This window comes from Zerene cesonia, chromosome 10 (assembly GCF_012273895.1).
Source record: "Zerene cesonia ecotype Mississippi chromosome 10, Zerene_cesonia_1.1, whole genome shotgun sequence".
Taxonomy (NCBI): domain Eukaryota; kingdom Metazoa; phylum Arthropoda; class Insecta; order Lepidoptera; family Pieridae; genus Zerene; species Zerene cesonia.
Window position 1 is genome coordinate 5,131,193 of NC_052111.1, and position 18,538 is coordinate 5,149,730.

General features: G+C 32.0%; 1 protein-coding gene across 1 annotated transcript; it reads right to left on the bottom strand.

Moving 5' to 3' along the window:
- Nucleotides 1-361: 361 nt before the first annotated feature.
- LOC119829653 (facilitated trehalose transporter Tret1-like) lies at nucleotides 362-18,364 on the bottom strand. Its single transcript, XM_038352269.1, has 4 exons — nucleotides 17,786-18,364; nucleotides 4,583-4,723; nucleotides 2,582-2,838; nucleotides 362-2,337 (listed from the first exon to the last, which is right to left on the bottom strand). The coding sequence occupies exons 1-4, from the start codon at nucleotides 17,829-17,831 to the stop codon at nucleotides 1,369-1,371; spliced, it is 1,413 nt and encodes a 470-aa protein (XP_038208197.1). The 5' UTR covers nucleotides 17,832-18,364; the 3' UTR covers nucleotides 362-1,368.
- Between the last annotated feature and the right edge of the window lie 174 nt (nucleotides 18,365-18,538).

An 18,538-nucleotide genomic window follows, 5' to 3' on the forward strand; every position in this document is an offset into this window, starting at 1 on the left:
TTCAGTAGCTAGAATTTCATGAATTAATATATTGGTATCCCTCCGAAGTGAATGGTTAAATTATAAGAAAATATTTATAGATGGGATCTTTTTTTTTGAACAGTCTCATCAGCGTTATTTGAGGCACTACAAGCGCGAGTTTACCTTGCAGTTGTCCAAAATTAACAACATAAACTTAAAAAAATAGCATTGGCAACAGAAATCAGTCAATATTATAACATAAATATTAGCTGACCTAAAATTCTTATCTCCCAGCTCCCATACCAAAAGGGGAATCTAGAATGTCCTTCTAATTTGATGTCAATTAAAATGTGACATATACCAACTCCATACATAGATATAGGTAAATGAAACCAAAAAATAAACAATCAAAAATATTTTTATTCTCCTAAAAGTATTCTAATGTTAGATTCCCTTTATTAAAATAACCGAGATTGCACAACAGATGAAAATGGCACGCAATAAGTAAGGCACTAGGAATGTTTAACATCACATTGGCATATATTCATTTATTATTAATTATAGTATTCATATTAATTCGTTCAGTTTTAGGCTACTCTAAGAAATTGCAAGGCATTTCAAATCCAGTAGAGTAGAAAAATATTAAATATAAAAATACACCTAGATTTAATTCTTTCCCATTTTTTATAATACCGACTTTCGTTAGTATGTATTTATTAATTATGAAGATTTATATACGTATATACCTAAAATCGCATTGTAAGGCTTTCTGTTCGCATACTTCTATTTATATATAAATTATTATTTAAATAAAAAAACATATATCATGATGCACATCTTAGCTAATATTGAATGTTAAAAAAAATCGTAATTTTAACAAAGAATTCTAACAATACTATCTTTTTTACCAGCTGTAAATACTTTACAGGCAATTTAAGTAGGTATTAATCACCTTGCCGTTTTTTGTCTATACATTTTTGGCATACATATATAAAATTAGAAATAATACTATGCTATTTCCATTTTTTCACTTACAACTAATGGTCTCGAAAATCCAGCTACACTAATGTTATATAGTTTGTTCTATTCATATTTTAAGTAATCAAACATTATAAAAATCTGTAGATTTGAATAATATTTTAAAATCGTTCTTTTCTTTGAGCACACCTATGCATGATGACAAACAAGACATGAATGTGAAAGACGCCAATGATGCTATGATTATAGATATTCGAACATTTGAGAAATTGTTTTCATAGGTGCACTTATAGAATTAGTGAGTAAATAAGAGAATTTGAGCCGATTGTTGTTAGGCTCATTTAAATGCGGAATGCTTATCAATAAATATACAGGACGGAAGCATTAAGTACATCAAATAAGCAATTGACGTTGTAATACATAAAATTTTCATAAATTAATTCGTACTCTCGCGACATCACCGTCTCTTTTCTCATACACAACTTTTTCACTACTGTATAACTTTTCCTGTATTGCAGCAAAAGACTGCCCTTTAGTTTCGGGAAGTAATATTAGTATAAAAATAACGCCACCGACGGACAGTAAGGCAAAACACCAAAACGCTACGTAATTACCCAAATTGTCGGCAATTACTTGATATAACTTTGTAACAGCAAATGTCATAATTGCCACGCATATCTGAATAATACATGTCGCTTTTGATTTGATGTTAGTGGGAAATATTTCCGACGTAATAGCGAAAGGTACCGTGGCTAAACCTATTGTATAAGAGAATATAAATATTGGTATCACAACGATAGGAATAAACCTTAAACTAACGATATATTCACTATTCTCATGTTTCATAAAGAAATACGCGCCTATAATAATATTTGCTATACCGACTCCACACGAAGACACCAATAGCAGTGGTTTCCTCCCTAACCTGTCCACTAATTGGGATGACACCGCAGATGTCAGGAGCTGAACGGAACCAAATAGTATGCATGACTCTTGTGGACCCAAGCCACCTTCGGCTGCTCCAAATATTTGTTCCGCATAAGATATTATGGCTGTACTTCCACAAAACTGCTGAGTAAAATATATTCCTAATAATATAATCAATCCTTTTTTGTTTCCACCGACGGTGACAAGATCCTTCCACCGGCTCTTCTCCTTCATGTTTTCGTTTACGAGATGAGTCATGCTTTCGAGTTCTTCCAACATATAGTCTCGACCTCTTAATTTTTTTAATGATTTTTCAGCCAGGTTGTTCTGCCCGGATTTGAGGTAATAGTAGGGAGACTCGGGCATCGCACTAAATGTCACCACGAATAGAATAGGTATTGCTATATTAAAACTTGCCAGTCCCAGCATCGACACGTATGGTCCAATGCAGTATTGCGACAGGATTCCAAACTGAAACACAAAGCGTTTTAATAAAATATCTGGCATTAAGTTTTCTTCTTGTATTATATGATTCCGTAGTTAATTTGTGCGTACGGCTAAATAAAAACATTATTACTGTTTACTACATATTTAATTAAAACTATCTTAGAATAATACGATAATATGATAATGAGCGTCAACCGCAATAATGATAGCGGATTCCTGTTTTTTTTACCGATATTAAACTACATTCATTACATGATAAAAAAATTACCTTGGACATAACTGTGATAAGAGTTGCCATAGCACCCCTCACTTCATTGGAAGCGATTTCTCCAAGGTACATAGGCGCTGCGGTGTAGGCGATGCCGTAGCCGAGCCCTGATATGAGGCGAGCGGCGTATATTGTGGGCACATTGTTTGCAAGCATCACGAGGATCCACCCCATTATGTACGGTATCGAAGCAAGCAGGAGTGTTCTTTTTGTACCTATCCTGTCGGCCAAGTACGACGCAGGGATTGGACTGACAGCTGAAACATTACAATTTTATGTTAATATTCTATTTCGTATTAATTTCATGTGTTTTCTAAAGTACATAATTTAAGTTTTTCCAAAATCCATAAATTAAGTTTCAATAGATTTGTAAATAAGTGTATTGTGTTGAATATTAATTCATTGTAAGACCTTCGTTTTAAACAGGACTTAATTATTTTTTGAATATACATGTTCCTGGAGTAATTTAAATTAATGATACTATATCATATATAACTCCTTCATATTACATATAACTCCTTCAGAGAATAGTATTGAATAAACGTATAAAGATAAACATTAAATGCGTTGTGCAGTTTCGATTATTTCATATCTATTTTTTATATACACGTAGCTTTACTCGTGTTACATTGTAAGGAAAACGTATAAATTATTTTTTTCACACGAGGTAACTGGTTTCCCTGGTTGATTTTAGATGATAATTGAATTTGACAACTGATATTTCTAGTTTGAAGCGCATTCTAAAATAAGATGATGATCAGAGTTCATGGTGATTCTTTTGTACATGTGAACTATAATGGGATTACATGCAAACATTCGTAATTGCATACAATTACATTAATGCGTCGTACAAAGTGGAATAATATCGAACAGAGTACTAAAAAAATAAAGTCTGCAGATTTTTTTTACATTGTGATGTTGAAAAATAAACATGCTTACTCGTATAACCAGTTTGTGGTTAGAATAAATCACAATTAGGTACACAGGGATATTGTAAATTATATAACAAAATCTATATATCTACCTACTATATATATCTTAACGACGTCATTCGGTGTGAATGGACAAATTTTAATGAAGTGACTCGACGGAGAATGTCAAACATTTTATCTCTAATCTCTATATATTAGGACTCGAAAATTCGGTTGTGAACGAATAACTCAAGACTGTTTTTTAACATTATATCTTTAAATTGGTACGAGTGTAGTGCAGGATAAGTGGTAAGGACTTCAGCCTTCCATCAAAATCTGATATTCGAGAATTGACGATTGTGCAAGAAATCGATAAAATTCCGGATTTTTCTACACAATAACCACAACACCCTTACTCGAAACGGTGAAGAAAAATGTCTTGAGGAAACCGGCATGTACAAAAATCAAAAGTTCGATAACACGAGACATCTGACCTGCATGCACCTGGTCAGCGTGTGGGATTATGGCCTGAACCCTCAAATTGATACTTATATAGATAAGCATACAAAAGACCCTATTGAATTTTACTACCAATACAAAATCTGTTCTAGATAGATCCGACTACACTTAATTTTTTGTCACCGTCGGTGTATATTTTGTCACAAGTAATATTTTTGATGCATACAGAACGACAATGTGAATTTATTCCCACTTGTCATGCATACTTGCAAAATTTGTAAGTTGCTCGTCATTGTAATCGTAATTGTTCTTACACTTATACTAGAATAGAAGAAACTCTGAGAAATTCGTTTTTTTAGGTCATTATCGGCAATGGAGCTGAAGGGTCGCTAGCGTAACCATCAACCATTATTAACAATTGGAGAGGCGTGAGATCCATTGCAGACGAAACACAGCAGTCTTTTACTATTTCACGCCGGTTTTCTGTGGGGGTGTGGTACTTCCTCGATGCGAGCTTGCCGGATTCGTCCCGTAGCGCGCGTCGACTTACATTTGAATTTTTATAAAATATAAAACTAGAAAATATAAAACTATAAAATTCGTTTGTGTATACAATGTAATTGATGTTTACCTGAAGCCAATATCATAAGAGAGGCGATCCATGAGCTCTGATCTGGCGATGTTTCTATAGGCGAGTTCTTCGCTAGTAACTTGGGAAGCGTGGGTGAGGTCCAACCCACTGTAGTACCAGCCGCCGCCGTGATCAAAGTCGCTGAAAAAATCATTAAGGATCTTTAGTTTCTTTCATTATTTATTTCAATTTATGAGTGTCTTCATATAGGTTTGTGCAGTGAAATATATCGTGAGAGATTTTTTTTTCTATTCAGTTTAACTTTAGAATGTTTTTAAAAATTGAAAAATATATATATGGTTCACTTAAGGTACCTATCTACTTCCTACCTAGAAATAAGTAGGTATATAGACGTAGCGTAGTAGGTTGACAAAATATCAAGAAAAAAGAAAAAAATAAAATAATGCCAAACGTAGTATGTGAAATATAGAAATATATATACGGTGTTTCTTCTAATTCAATAAAAATAAAATTGAATGAAAGAATTAAATATGTATGTATCATTATGTTGCATCTGTACTGCAATTGGTATTCCATATATACATACATATGAAGATATTAAACACAGTAATTTCATGGTATCAGTCATGAATTTCTAACAATGTAAACAATTTCACAATGGGTAGATATGAAATTATTTTGCATACAACAACTGCTACAAAAGATAATAATACTATGTATATCAATCTTATTAATATGATAGTTACAAAAGCATTCACCCAGACCCAAAGTACACGTTTTAAGTAAACAGAGAGACAAAGGAATACGTGTTTTACTCTGTTTACTATTGAAAACAGCACTATTCGTGTCTTGAATATAATGGAGAGAATACCTACCTTATTTTGATAAATTGTATGATATCATAACATTTCTCAATAGCATTAAATATTGTTGGCAAACAAAATAATTTAATTGTATTTCGTATATTTATGATTTTCAGTTAAATGTTTATGAAACATTATTATTCGAAACTATTTGCGGTGCATGTGGGATACGTCAATGTATACATATACATTGACGACCAATCTGCCAAATAAAACCTTCCTAAATATGTATGGTCTGATGAAAGTATTAAATTAAATTTAGCTTAGGTTGCACTTAGGACTCTCCTAAGTTTAGGTGTATAAGAATATTTTGGGACCTTGGGCGTGATTATCATATATTATCTCCATATTCAATACAAAATTACATAAAGCATTTTAACAAAATTGGTTTAGCCCACACCATATTTAGACATTATATATATTTTTTAAACTGTACGTTGAATTTTTGGAAGCTCCCATACAAAACTTATTCTTATCACAAATGCCATGTTTTAGAATAGGACTCTTCTTTAATTAAAACAACAATGAAATAAATTGGTGACATCGCAGATGTAACAAATAAAAAACGATGAGAACAATATGCTTGCGTAATCACAATAAATTTTCATAATTCTCTTAAATATGCGGACGAAGTCACGGGCAACAGCTACTAATGAAGTATATATATTTATCACAGCTGTAAAGCTGTGCTTCAAAGGTACATACTCCTTTAATTTATCTTGTTAGTTATTTTAATTTTTATTCAATTTGTTCTAGAAAGATCTAATTGCGTCTTATAACATTCGAATAAATACACCGTATTTTTCTTTTCCTGAAATGTTAAAAAGGTAGATTTTATCTCTTACATTAGCATGGAATTTGCATAATACGCATTATATGCATCATCTAACCCTTGATATTTGATCCCCTTTTATCTTCAAAAACATAAAACCTGTTATCAAGAGACATTTTTATTATTACCTAATGGGAGTTAATTTACGTTCAATATCTTGCTAAACATTATGAAATCTCGAGCGGATTAGGTTTATGATCTATTTTATTGTTTCGAATACTAAACAGGTTATTTTTATGCACTATGCTATACTTGTTACTATGTCAAATTATTATATTACTATTTAGGTGAGACTTAGTCTGACTGCAAACCAAACAAGTTAATTTGCAATATTGCTTTTAATATTTTCCATATTTGTTTTTTGTTTTGTTTTTAAATTAACCTATAATATTGCTCAACCATCCATTTTACATTTGAATGTCATTTGCTTTACAATCATTCTTTCTTTCACGTCGTAACGGGGCAAATTTTATTGCATACAGTTAGGGGGCTAGACATATTTAGCTTCCTTTTGGATCCTTTTATTCTACCTTGGAGGTTCTCATTTTCGGGAATTCGCACACAGGTCCATAAATTTACATTTCTAACTACATAATGAATTTCTTATTTTGCTTGAACAATCTTCCAATGTAACTTGATATGAAACACAGAATATCCATTAAATTTTTATTTTTAATTCTGTATAATGATGCGCTCTGACTCATGTTATTGATTATCTTTCTTATTTTAAAATTTATTCAGCTGTTTTCCTCAAATATCCAATAAAAGTGTCTGTTTGAAGTAAATTCTAACAAATACTGTATCGATAAGATGCATTTTAAATGTGTTGCCGTATCAAAAAGGCGCTGAGAGTTGGACAAACACGAAGATACTAAGGGAAAATTTCAATGTTTTAGACTGGTAAATAAATAATATCATCAATTGAATGAGGTTTGTATTTTTTAACCTAATATGAGGTTTTAAGTATCAATATAAAATAAATTAGTATTTCTAGGTAATGCTATTCATATAATCTATTCCATTTATTCAATTTAAGTCGGTAACCTAGATGTGACAACAGAACCTAGATTCAATGCAACTCAGCGTTTCATTTATTGCTAATTTTCATAATAAATGCCAATTTAATTTTATTCTAACACGGGTGATAGACAGATCTCATTAGCACTAAAGAATGTTTCTTGAATTTTACCGTTGTTAACTTTAAATCACACTTGAAGTTTCTTCTATTAAAATTTTAGCCGAAAAGCAACTTGATTAAACTTTACCCAAGTGTACCTGTAAAGTGAAGTTTTGAGTTAAAGTTTGAAATAAAATGTATTTCAATTGAATTTAAATCCTTTTACATTTTGCGGTGCACGAGTTCCATAATAAATATATAGGAATGGTGTATAGCTTTAGAAACGACGCCCTCAAAAACCGAAGGCTCAAAATTGTTTTTTATTAGACAGTAGGTATTACTTTTTATATTTGTACGTTGACAATTCCGTTAATTACATATCGATTATTGACAAGATTTTCTATGTGTCTCTATTTCAGTTTCAAGTTACAAAAACTTTTATCTTATAGCTTTGAATAAGAATACTTCGTCATCAGGCCATATATGTTCCCACTGCTGGGACGCAGGTCTCCTATGAGGGTTTAGGCCATAATCCAGTACGCCGTCCAAGTGCAGGTTGGCAGATGTCAAATGGCGTCTAACTTTTGATTCTGGGACATGCTGGTTTCTTTACGATGTTTTTCTTCAACGTTTTAAGCAGTAGCGATGTTATCTACATATGCAGATTAATTGAAAAATCAATTTATTTCCTGAACGTACCAGTCTCGAACCCCAAAAAATCGATTTTGAAGTCCGGGGTTCTCACCACTGAGCCACCACTGCTTTTAGTAATAACAATATTTACCATACATAAAATAATTCTATTTGTATCGATTTAAGCTATGAGCAGTGTAGGAAGTTAAATTTACATTGTAGGTACTACGATTAAACTAATTTATATGCCGAAGATGTACTTTTAAATATGCATTTCCTTAGAACAGCTGTTCATATAATTTTCACATAGGAGGTTATTCTACGCCACATATGTTGGCGGAAGACTATATTGATGTAGATTATTATTAAAAAAAAAAAACATAAATAAACAATTTGCATATGCAAATAGCTGGGTTATCACTCAGCGAATCATATTAATAATACCTGATAGATTCAAGAAAGGTTTTTAGTAGATAACGATTAAAATATCGAACAAATTCGGAGATAAGGAAATAAACTGGATTTGTTAATATTCATTATTGTGATAGAATTAACTATCAGAAAAAGATAAAGGCAAGGCATATATCCAACGATGTATATTGCGTTGTAGATACTTTGTATGTAATGAAACTGCAAATTTTTTTTCGGGAATAATTACATAATAAACAACTTTAAAGTCAATAAATGTTAATAGAATGGTTATTACCATCTTTAAATAACAATCATTTAATATCAATAGATCATCAGATAAAATATTTTCAATAATTTTTTCTTGATTTACAATATATTACGTGAGGATCAAATTGTATTACATATTATTAGTGATCCTATATTAAATATGATACTTCATTCCATGCTATTTAGATAGAATTGTATTATTTTTGTTATTTTACATTCTCTATTGTATATCCAATGAATGACGGTTTATCATCCACAGAATTTTAATTTTTCAGTTGATGGACAAGGCCTTAGTAATTAGACTTATTAACATTCCTTATCTAGTTAACCTCAATGCTAGTATTAGATTATTCATTTACCATTTCAATTTTATATCACAAACTCTTTAGTTTATTTGATAAGATATCATTGATTTAACATTGATTTAAACAATTGTCAATGTACATTTAATGGGATTGCGGGACATTCGATAACTATGATATACATATATTATTGGTAATAATATATTGGATATACTGTTATTGGTAATAATCTATATTAACAAATTTCTTATCATCATCATCATCATCACCATCAACAGCCAATGCATGTTCCCACTGTTGGGACACAGGCCTCCTATGAAGGTTTAGGTCATAATCCAACACGCTGGTCAAGCGCGGGTTGGCAGATGTCACATGTCGTCGAACTTTTGGTTCTTGGACATGCTGGTTTTCTCACGATGTTTTCCTTCACCGCTTTAAGCAGTGGCGGTGTTATCTACATGCGCTGAAAAATCAATTTATTTACTGCACGCTCATCTGGTCTCGAACCTTCGAATTTTCAACTTTAAGTCCAAAGTCCTCAGTCCTCACTACTGAGCCACCACTGTTTTTTGTGCAAATTTCTTATACAACCCAGGAACTGTTTGATCATAAATAGCTTCATCATAGATCTAATATGAATATCAAATAAATCGCGTGGTGACGCGATAAAGTTTGACTACGTCGTGTTGGATGACTCATCAACGCATGACCTACATTACACATATCATATTTTAAATTTCATGAATTATTTTTTAGATATTTAAGTACATTACCAAAATAATGTACTACATTTATGAGTACCTGTTATCAGGTTAAAAATATTAAAGGAAAACAATAATAAAAAAATTTATTAATTATCGATCATTATATTGACAAATTTAGAAAATAGAGACTGTGTGTGTGTGTGTGTGTGTTATGGAATGGCAATAATGTTGGTATGGAAGTTATATACATTATTACGGTACTGCTGTCTTTACTATATTCATTTAATTTTCTATGCGGACAAAATGAATAAAATAAGAAAAACTCACGAAATAATAAAAAACTTTTTGGCTCAGGTAAATTCGACTTTTCTCATTCAAATAACTTAACTTACTTTTATATTTCTAAACATACGGCAAAAATGATTGTATGATGATGCAGCACAATAAATACAACGATTTTGTTTCCTCTCAATGATTATTAAGACTCGTAAGTGTTGTGGTCATGTTCGCTCCCTTTAAACAAGACAACAATAAAGCAGATGAATTGCATTTTTATTGTATTGTACGTGATCTTTATGCGGAATTATTTTGTCATTATTCGCAACCTGAATTCCAAACGCCGAATAGCAATAAATACATTAATCAAGCATAATGAATATTTTAATGGTATATTTTTTATTCGACGATTAATATTTTATACAGTTAGTAAAAAGTACTATATTTATTAATACATTTCGTTTAGTTATCTATGGGAAATGTCGGGTACGTTATTTTTAAAACTCCCCACGAGGTCTTTGATAAACATCTTGAAACATTTGTTAAAAATTTACAGATAATTTTCAGTAACATTTTATTTTCTAACTACAAAAAATCGCATTTATAATATTAGTAGGATTAGTAGGATAAGTAGGAAGGATAGTTAGTAGTAGGAAGTAGGATGTGAGGGTTTGTTTGTTTGGATGTTAGTCCGACAACCACACTGAAACTATTGAAAGGATTTTTATGAAATTTGGTATACAGATAGAGTTTAAGCTGACTTAGGTGATAGGATACTTTTTATCCCGATTAAATACTCCCTTGGGATAAAACAGGACTCTTGATATCCGGGCGGAGTCGGAGACGAGCGTCTTGTCTATACTTATATTGTAAAGCTGAAGTATTTGATTGTTCGATTGAACGCACTAATCTCAGGAAAAATTGAAATTTTCTTTCAATAGGAGATAGCCCATTTATTGAGCAAGGCTATAGACTGTATATGTACCACGGGGAAAGCCGGGGCGGACCGATAGTCTTAAATAAGGAAACAGAGCATCTGTTTGTCGCCGCCTGCATCTTTCTTTACAATTTTTTTTATCAGCCATGAACGTCCCACTGCTGGGCAAAGGCCTCTCTCCCCGCATTCCACATCTCCCTATTGAGATAAATTTTGAGCCAATCTTTACAATAAGTGTCTAGTTTGTCCCGCCATCTAACTCTGGGCCTACCACGTAGTCTTTTAGTCTTGTCGAGGATCCGCATAGTGGTAATCTTCGCCTACAACTCTTTGGAAATTCTGTAGATACGCCCAAAATTCTGCGCTCCATTGATCTTTGGCAAACCCCAAATTTAGCTATCAGTCTAACTCCCTGAACTTTTAGCGATCGGTCAGTGACCAAGTCTGTGAACCGTAGGTGAGGATGGGTAAGATGCAAATGTCCATGAGCCTTCGCTTTAGTGAAAGAGACAAGTCTCCTTTTATTAGCTCCTTCATTGACCAAAAGCTTCTCCAAGCGTTTTCAATACGTTCGGCAACTTCTTTATCTTGTCTTGCCTGGAAAGAAACTATTTGTCCCAGGTACGCATACTCATCGACATACGCAACGGACGCACCTTCAACTTTGATGGTGGTTTTGGTCATGTTCATCTTAAGTCCAATCCTAAGGCTTGCCTCGCTCAGGTCTTGGAGCATTGTTTGCAACTCCGAGGCTGTGGAGGGAGAGAATACAATATCATCGGCCAAAGCGAATATTTGTCAATAGACGTTCGCCGATTTTGAAGCCCCTGTCCTGCCCCTGTCCTCCAGGGTAGCATTGAAGAGCTTTGGAGACAACGGGTCACCTTGTTTGACGCCTCTTTTTATATGAAAGAATGGGCCATTGCCGTAGATTTTTTATATTACAGAAGACATCTACTGTTACGATAGATATTTTGTATGAGTTGGATGTATGTTGGTTCTATATTTTGTTTTTTTAGGGCCGTGAATATGACATCATGTTTTAGACTATCGAATGCTTTTAAGTAATCAACGAAGGCTAAGTAAAGTAGGAATTTGAACTCATAGCTCAATTTACTTTCACTAATTTTAATACACTTTTTTTATCCTTATACTCATTAATTTTAAGCTGTCGGAATTTTTGTTTTCCTGAAAAAATTAAATAACCTTCTTTTAAAATGAAAACAAATATTAGGTAGGTATATTAAGCCTGTTTAGCCGCATTTCTATTTATTTAATGATTTTAATAACGAGTTGAGTACTCATACTGGCATCGGTGCTTAAAGTACGTATTTTTACTTTCAAAGGCGATAATTTGATATTTACGCGTAGTAAAACTGTTATCTGAGGCTATAATTTTAATTGTATAAAATCCTAATGACATTCAAGTTTTTTTTGCAACATAAATGCACAAAATTCAAGTTTTACGAGTCCAACGTCTGGGAATTGCGCCTTTAATGTTTTTACTCTTATTAATTAGTCATCAACATTTTTATTTATACTCTGGATAATCGAGAAATAGTAGCGTTGTGCCTATCATGGTATGTATACCTATAACTATATATCTATATATGTAACGTCTTTAATACTTAGTAACTCGTTGATTCTATAACGATTAAACTGTAATGTGAAACAGTCTGAACGACTGTTTAATTATAACAGTTCTTAGTGACGTTACAGTTAGTTTTTTCATATCATTATTCACTTATCGAAATGTCATTAAGCGAATTGTTTGTGGTTTAAATTCATAATTTGATTAGTCATTACCAGTATCGTAGCTGTAAACAAGTTGCTTTTTTATATAAATATAAACCTATATTATTAGCAAATTTATATTAATAAGCAGGTAATTTTAAATTTTTCTTCGCATCTTATTCAATTAATGATGTTGTTCTTGCTACAATTTTTGTTATTTATCTATTGTTTTATTATTTCTCACAAAAGTTAAAATCAATTGTGACTTACATTACTCTATATTAATCATAACGAAGTTTGACCCGAGGTTGGCGACAGCGGGCCATTGATAAAGAATAAGCTTAGTTTACCCTTTTTATCATGGTGTCTTATTATGGAGCACATAAGCGATAAATTGTGTAATGCTTTTAATAATTGTTTTAATCTCTGAATATTGTATATTTTTCCGGATATTGCATACTTTTATCCATATTCTAGAAATATCTTTAATAAACTATTGAATTAATTATATAACATGGTGCCGACGTTTTCTCGCAGATATTAAGTTTAGTGAAAAGGTAAAACTTGAAAAACCACTGCAACTTTATAACACGTCCAACTATATAAAATATCATGTTTCATACACACGGCTAGACATAAACGATATAATATATTCTATACTAGCTGCTTACTCTGCCCCTTTCGAGTAGTTGCTTATTATTGTAGTTTTAAATTTGTAACAATCGGAAAAAATACACTAAGCCAAAGTTCATTATAAGTCTTTCAAACGTTTTTGAGCTATAAATGGTGCAAATGACATGAGTATCCTTTATACATATCTATAAATATACATAATATATTTAAATATCTATCTACTCAACATTTATTTAAAATACATTTGGTTGACAAGCGTATTAATTGATTGCGAGTTTGATTGCTTATATCGTCTCCAATGGAAATCAGTTTAATATGAATACGATATCAAATAAATACATACACGCGAGTTAGATTATTTTTTACGTTACGAATCAGATTCGTCATTGTGTAGCAAAAGAAATTATCGATATCAAATAATAATAAAATTGTTTTTTATAATATTGTTTGCAAAACAGGCAGGACACACGAACATGACAAACGGTCTGGGGTTCTTCAGTACTTTGCAGAGACTTTCTTGACGGATTCCTCATCTCTCCGAATGAAGAAACCGAAGAAACGTCTTATAACTACTTTTCCAATATTTGCTGCATTCAAATACTCCAGTGCATGTTTTCCCATATTGTGATAAGATTTCTCCATAATATATCCGTATATAAAACTCACGCTGACATTGTAAACTCAGTCTCTGATTCAACTTGGATGTATATCTATATAGATCTAAGGTCTATCGTTACCTGCTCTGATAATCAATTTTTAATTTCTCTTAGAAATATATAGAGATCTGTCACTTTTACTCTTCGAAGAGAATAATAAGAAAAATAAATGAAAACATTCAGTTTGATTTCGATTCAACTGTGGGTATGTGTATCAAAAAGGTCACTGAATATTAAATATCTTAAGCACTCTAAGTTCTGAATTTTCTAGACAATCACGATATCTCAATCATGAATTATTTAACGATACCTATTCTTAAGGTCACGTTTAATTAAAGTCGAAGTGTTTAATGTTGATGTCAATTTGATTACTTTTATCTAAATTTTATGAATAGACATTTTTACATATAAAATGTTAGAAACAATTGGAGGATATTTGAGGAAACTGCTTTTATTCACATAATTTAATTTTGTAGTGACCGCCTCTTTGGTACAGTGGTTAGTGGGGTCCTGGGTTCGAATCCCGGTGGATACGCACAAAAAAAAAATGTGTCGGTCTGGCAGGACACAGAAGGCTGATCACCTACTTGCCCATAAAGAAAATCGATCAGTGAAACAGATGAATATCATCTGCCCCATACCCCACTAGGGGACACAGGACTTCACTTAAATTTGGTAGACCAGTTCAACGCTGCAATATTTGCAACAAACGTGTCTTAGGAGTATTGACACTATTACAAGCAATTAGTGATAGGAAAATAGCACACGTTACATAAAATACATACTAGCTGTATCTCGCTTGTAATAATTAATTAGTCCATGTTCTAATTCAAATTATAATCTCTCTCTGTACCAAATTTCATGCAGAACCGGTCAACTGTCCTAGCGTGAAAGAGTAACAAACACTCATCCACCCATCCTTATTCACAAACATTAACGCTTATTATAGAAATCTATTTTTTTCTTTTAAATATAAGAGCTATTTATGTTCAACTACGCTCGTGTATTAAATAAAATATTTTTATTAAGAAGTTTTGTAGGAAACATCATCAAATTGCTCTATGAACCCTTACAATTTTACAGAATATTCTAGAATTAAATGAATAAAGGCTTAATAAATCAGTTTATAGCTAAGTCACACTTGAAAACTGCCCATATATCTATGGATCTAACGGCTTCGTAAAAAATTCGCGACAAACTTATTATATGCCATTATGCTATTAATTTATAAAAAGACAGTGGCACATGATATAATTATGATAATGAGGCTCCGTCCACTGACCACGCGAATCGTATTAGGTTGTTTGAGCAATTTTCCTACCACATATCATTATTTAAGTGCGGGGAATTCAAGGGGCGTTTTAATTGATACAATGTTAATTATCCATAATATCAACAGTTAATTACAGACGTCGTCATTATTTTATCATAGAGTACCGAGTAGTTTGTCAGACGTACCTACTCAAAGGTATAATAAAACCTTGTGATAATAGAACTCGTCGATAGTGTAACTTTTACTTTCTGTAAATTTTTCTATAATACAACGCACGAAATTTATAAGATGTGGTTATTAAAATAGATAACGTTCGTCGGTTATGACAAAACAATTTATTCAGATTATGATTATTAATAAATTAATTACGACAAAGTAAAAAATATTCGTATAAACCAATTTATAACCATACATCATCTGTAACTTTACTTTACTGAATATGTTGGCGTTTATTAATGTTTAAAATATTCTTGTATATTATTTATATTTCATGATACGTGCAAACAATAAAAATGAGAAGAATAGCATAAGTCTTATATATACTATAGCATCTTATGATATAAATAATACTATGAAGATAACTGGAATATAATATAAAATACATTGCAGATTGGATTATGACCCAATATTATACACCAGCGCTTCATTTTGTTTGGATTTTCAGAGGGGCCCTTGGTAATTAATTAGTGGTGATTAAAAAGAATTAAGATCAATTGTTTGTATGCATCATAAGAATCCAAACTATTCATGCGTAATATTACTTCACAATGGCAATTTATTTTCCTTGTAACATTAAATACTTTACAAATTCAATTTATTTAAGCCATTAAATGCAACATTTTGCAATGTAATGGCTACTATGCTTTCATCTTGATGATGTAATAAAAGCAGAAGTAACCCTTTCTCTCTGTTTGTTGTATATTCCAAGTTCAGCACGAAATGCTGATATTATTGAATTTTTCCTGTTCCGCCAAATAGTATCTTCGAGAAGGACTATCTATGATGACATAACACACATACAACATAGAAAAAAAAGGTAATTATTTACAAAATTCACACAAATTTGATTTTCAATTTGATCGCGAGAAGTCAACATATAGAAGCAGAAGCAAATACATATATATTGTGGCAGTAGGTGATTTCATGACCGAACAACAGATGACAGGTGTCAAATTCAGCCGCGGTTCTGATTGAGTTTTATGAGCTTGGGTTATCTATTCAATCCAAATCTGTGATAACTTTATCTCTATCTCGTTGTACAACTTTTATTATCTTTATAATATACTTTTTCCGAAATCATTGCAACATTGCGCAATTTTTTTTAATCCGTGGTAATGTCGGTTTGTTGTTGGACGTTTGGTCTATTTACGCAACACTATATTTTTAACCTAAATTCATCCCGAGTTCTCAGTAAAACACTTAAATTCTTTTCATTCACTATTAGGTTATATTGCGATTGCAACAGGACTAATCAAAAAGGAAGGTTGCTGTCACGGCTCGGGTTTAGTTTAATAAAGTAGTTTAATTACGAGCTCGGTTCTGGAACATTCTTGGATAATCCTATTTTCTGCAATCTTATTAGAGTATGTTTCTTTTTTCAAAATAAAAATTAAAGTACGTATTTCGGAATATTTACTAATTATTACTGTTGTCAATATATGAGTGAAGACAGAGATGTGGGGCAAAGGATTAAATAGTACATAGGTACATAAATTTAGACGGTCGGTTTACACTAATTTTAAATTCAGATCGAACTTATTGAATATAAAATATTGTTGGTATTTAATTTAAATATATTTACATAGTAACACTGAACATCGTTGTCCTACGTCGGACTAGAGGTTATTAGTTAGATTAGTATAATATTATATATAATTAATTTTTCCTCTATTACTTATTTTAGTGGTAAATGGTAAATCTATGTTATGACGATTTAAAAGTGCTTTTTAAAACGTCTTAAACTATTATTTATAAAATACAAATATACATTTTGATGCTTCTAGAATTAACTAGTACTTAGAGAAAGTATATATTTTTTCTCTCTGTCTTGATAAAAAATATTCATAAGAGTGTTACTAATAGAGGCGCGGAATATCAAAATCAAAAAACAACTTCATTATATTAAATAACCATTTAACAATATCGACATATGAATATGTTTATCGGTCATTTCATATAACGGTTTCAATTGAATATTTTCAAAATGTAAATTGGTAAGTGGGTAGATAATTAATTCGTTTAGCGGTTGAATAAATAGAATGGTTGCACAACCAATTAGTATAATATGGCTATTATATTGAAATTGGCTGTTTTAGATTATCACATTGTTAAATAATATAATTTTCAAATGGTTGATGTTTCACGGGCATCGATCACATAAAACTATACAAACACAAAGTCGAGACTCGTTATCACTCTTTAATTTATTCAAAATATAATTTACAACCAAACTAAAATAAACGTGTGTATCTGGACAACCATAAAGGCGTAACTCACAAAACATTATAAACACGCCAAGTTTTACAATTTAATCAGTGTTGCTTGTACGGAAAAAGCAACTGTTTACATTATCAATATATATTAAAAATAAATAAAAGTACTCACCACTGAGTGCAGTGACATATTCCCTCCATTTGCGGCTGATTATCATTGTTTATATTCACACAATTTCTTGTAAAAACCATTTATAATTGCTCTGTACCGGCTATACAGTCCATGTGGGCGAACACTGTGTCCGTATTGTGTTATGTTTTGGAAACGAGTATCTTCGTTCTAATATTAGATCCCCACGTGCTATTCGCGTTTCGCCGTGATCGTGAATGGTAACTGATCGTTGGTCCGTGGTCGTGTTTATGCGGAATGAATTCTCATTTTGTTGACGGTTTCAGCTGTCAATATTTGCCAGCCGACGGCCGCTGCGGGGCGCCGCGAGCGTGTCTGTGCGCCGCCACAGATAAAACCACGCTGTATTTTGTGTTATCATTTATTGCGATCTGGCCAAAGAGACTGATAACGTCAGAGCCTCATAGTCGAAGCGCATCGGTTAATTTTTATGTAAATCTTGCGAAAGAAGTGTAGCTGACTTTTCCCAAGTTGTTAACCTTTATCCATGTTTGTATTTCAAGGCACCTTATCATTTTCTCATGTGAGTAGTTGTTTCTGGGACAATTATCGTAATATGTAGGTCTATGTCAGAACCTTGATCATTTGTTTTAATCGATAATGTGATCTCTGAATAGGGAGTTAAGGATATTAGTAATCGTACTATAGATGTATATTATTGGATTTGTGTACAATTCAGTTAAATTTTCAAGTAGCTTTCCGCGGCTTCGCTCACGTGTACTATTTTGTAAGGTT

Excerpts from the sequence above, each read along its gene's own strand:
- LOC119829653 (XM_038352269.1), bottom strand. The coding sequence starts at position 17,831 with ATGATAATCAGCCGCAAATGGAGGGAATATGTCACTGCACTCAGTG. Across the intron at positions 4,724-17,785 it reads ATATGTCACTGCACTCAGTG|CGACTTTGATCACGGCGGCG; the intron begins GTGAGTACTTTT and ends TGATTTTTTCAG. Across the intron at positions 2,338-2,581 it reads TTATCACAGTTATGTCCAAG|TTTGGAATCCTGTCGCAATA; the intron begins GTAATTTTTTTA and ends TTTGTGTTTCAG.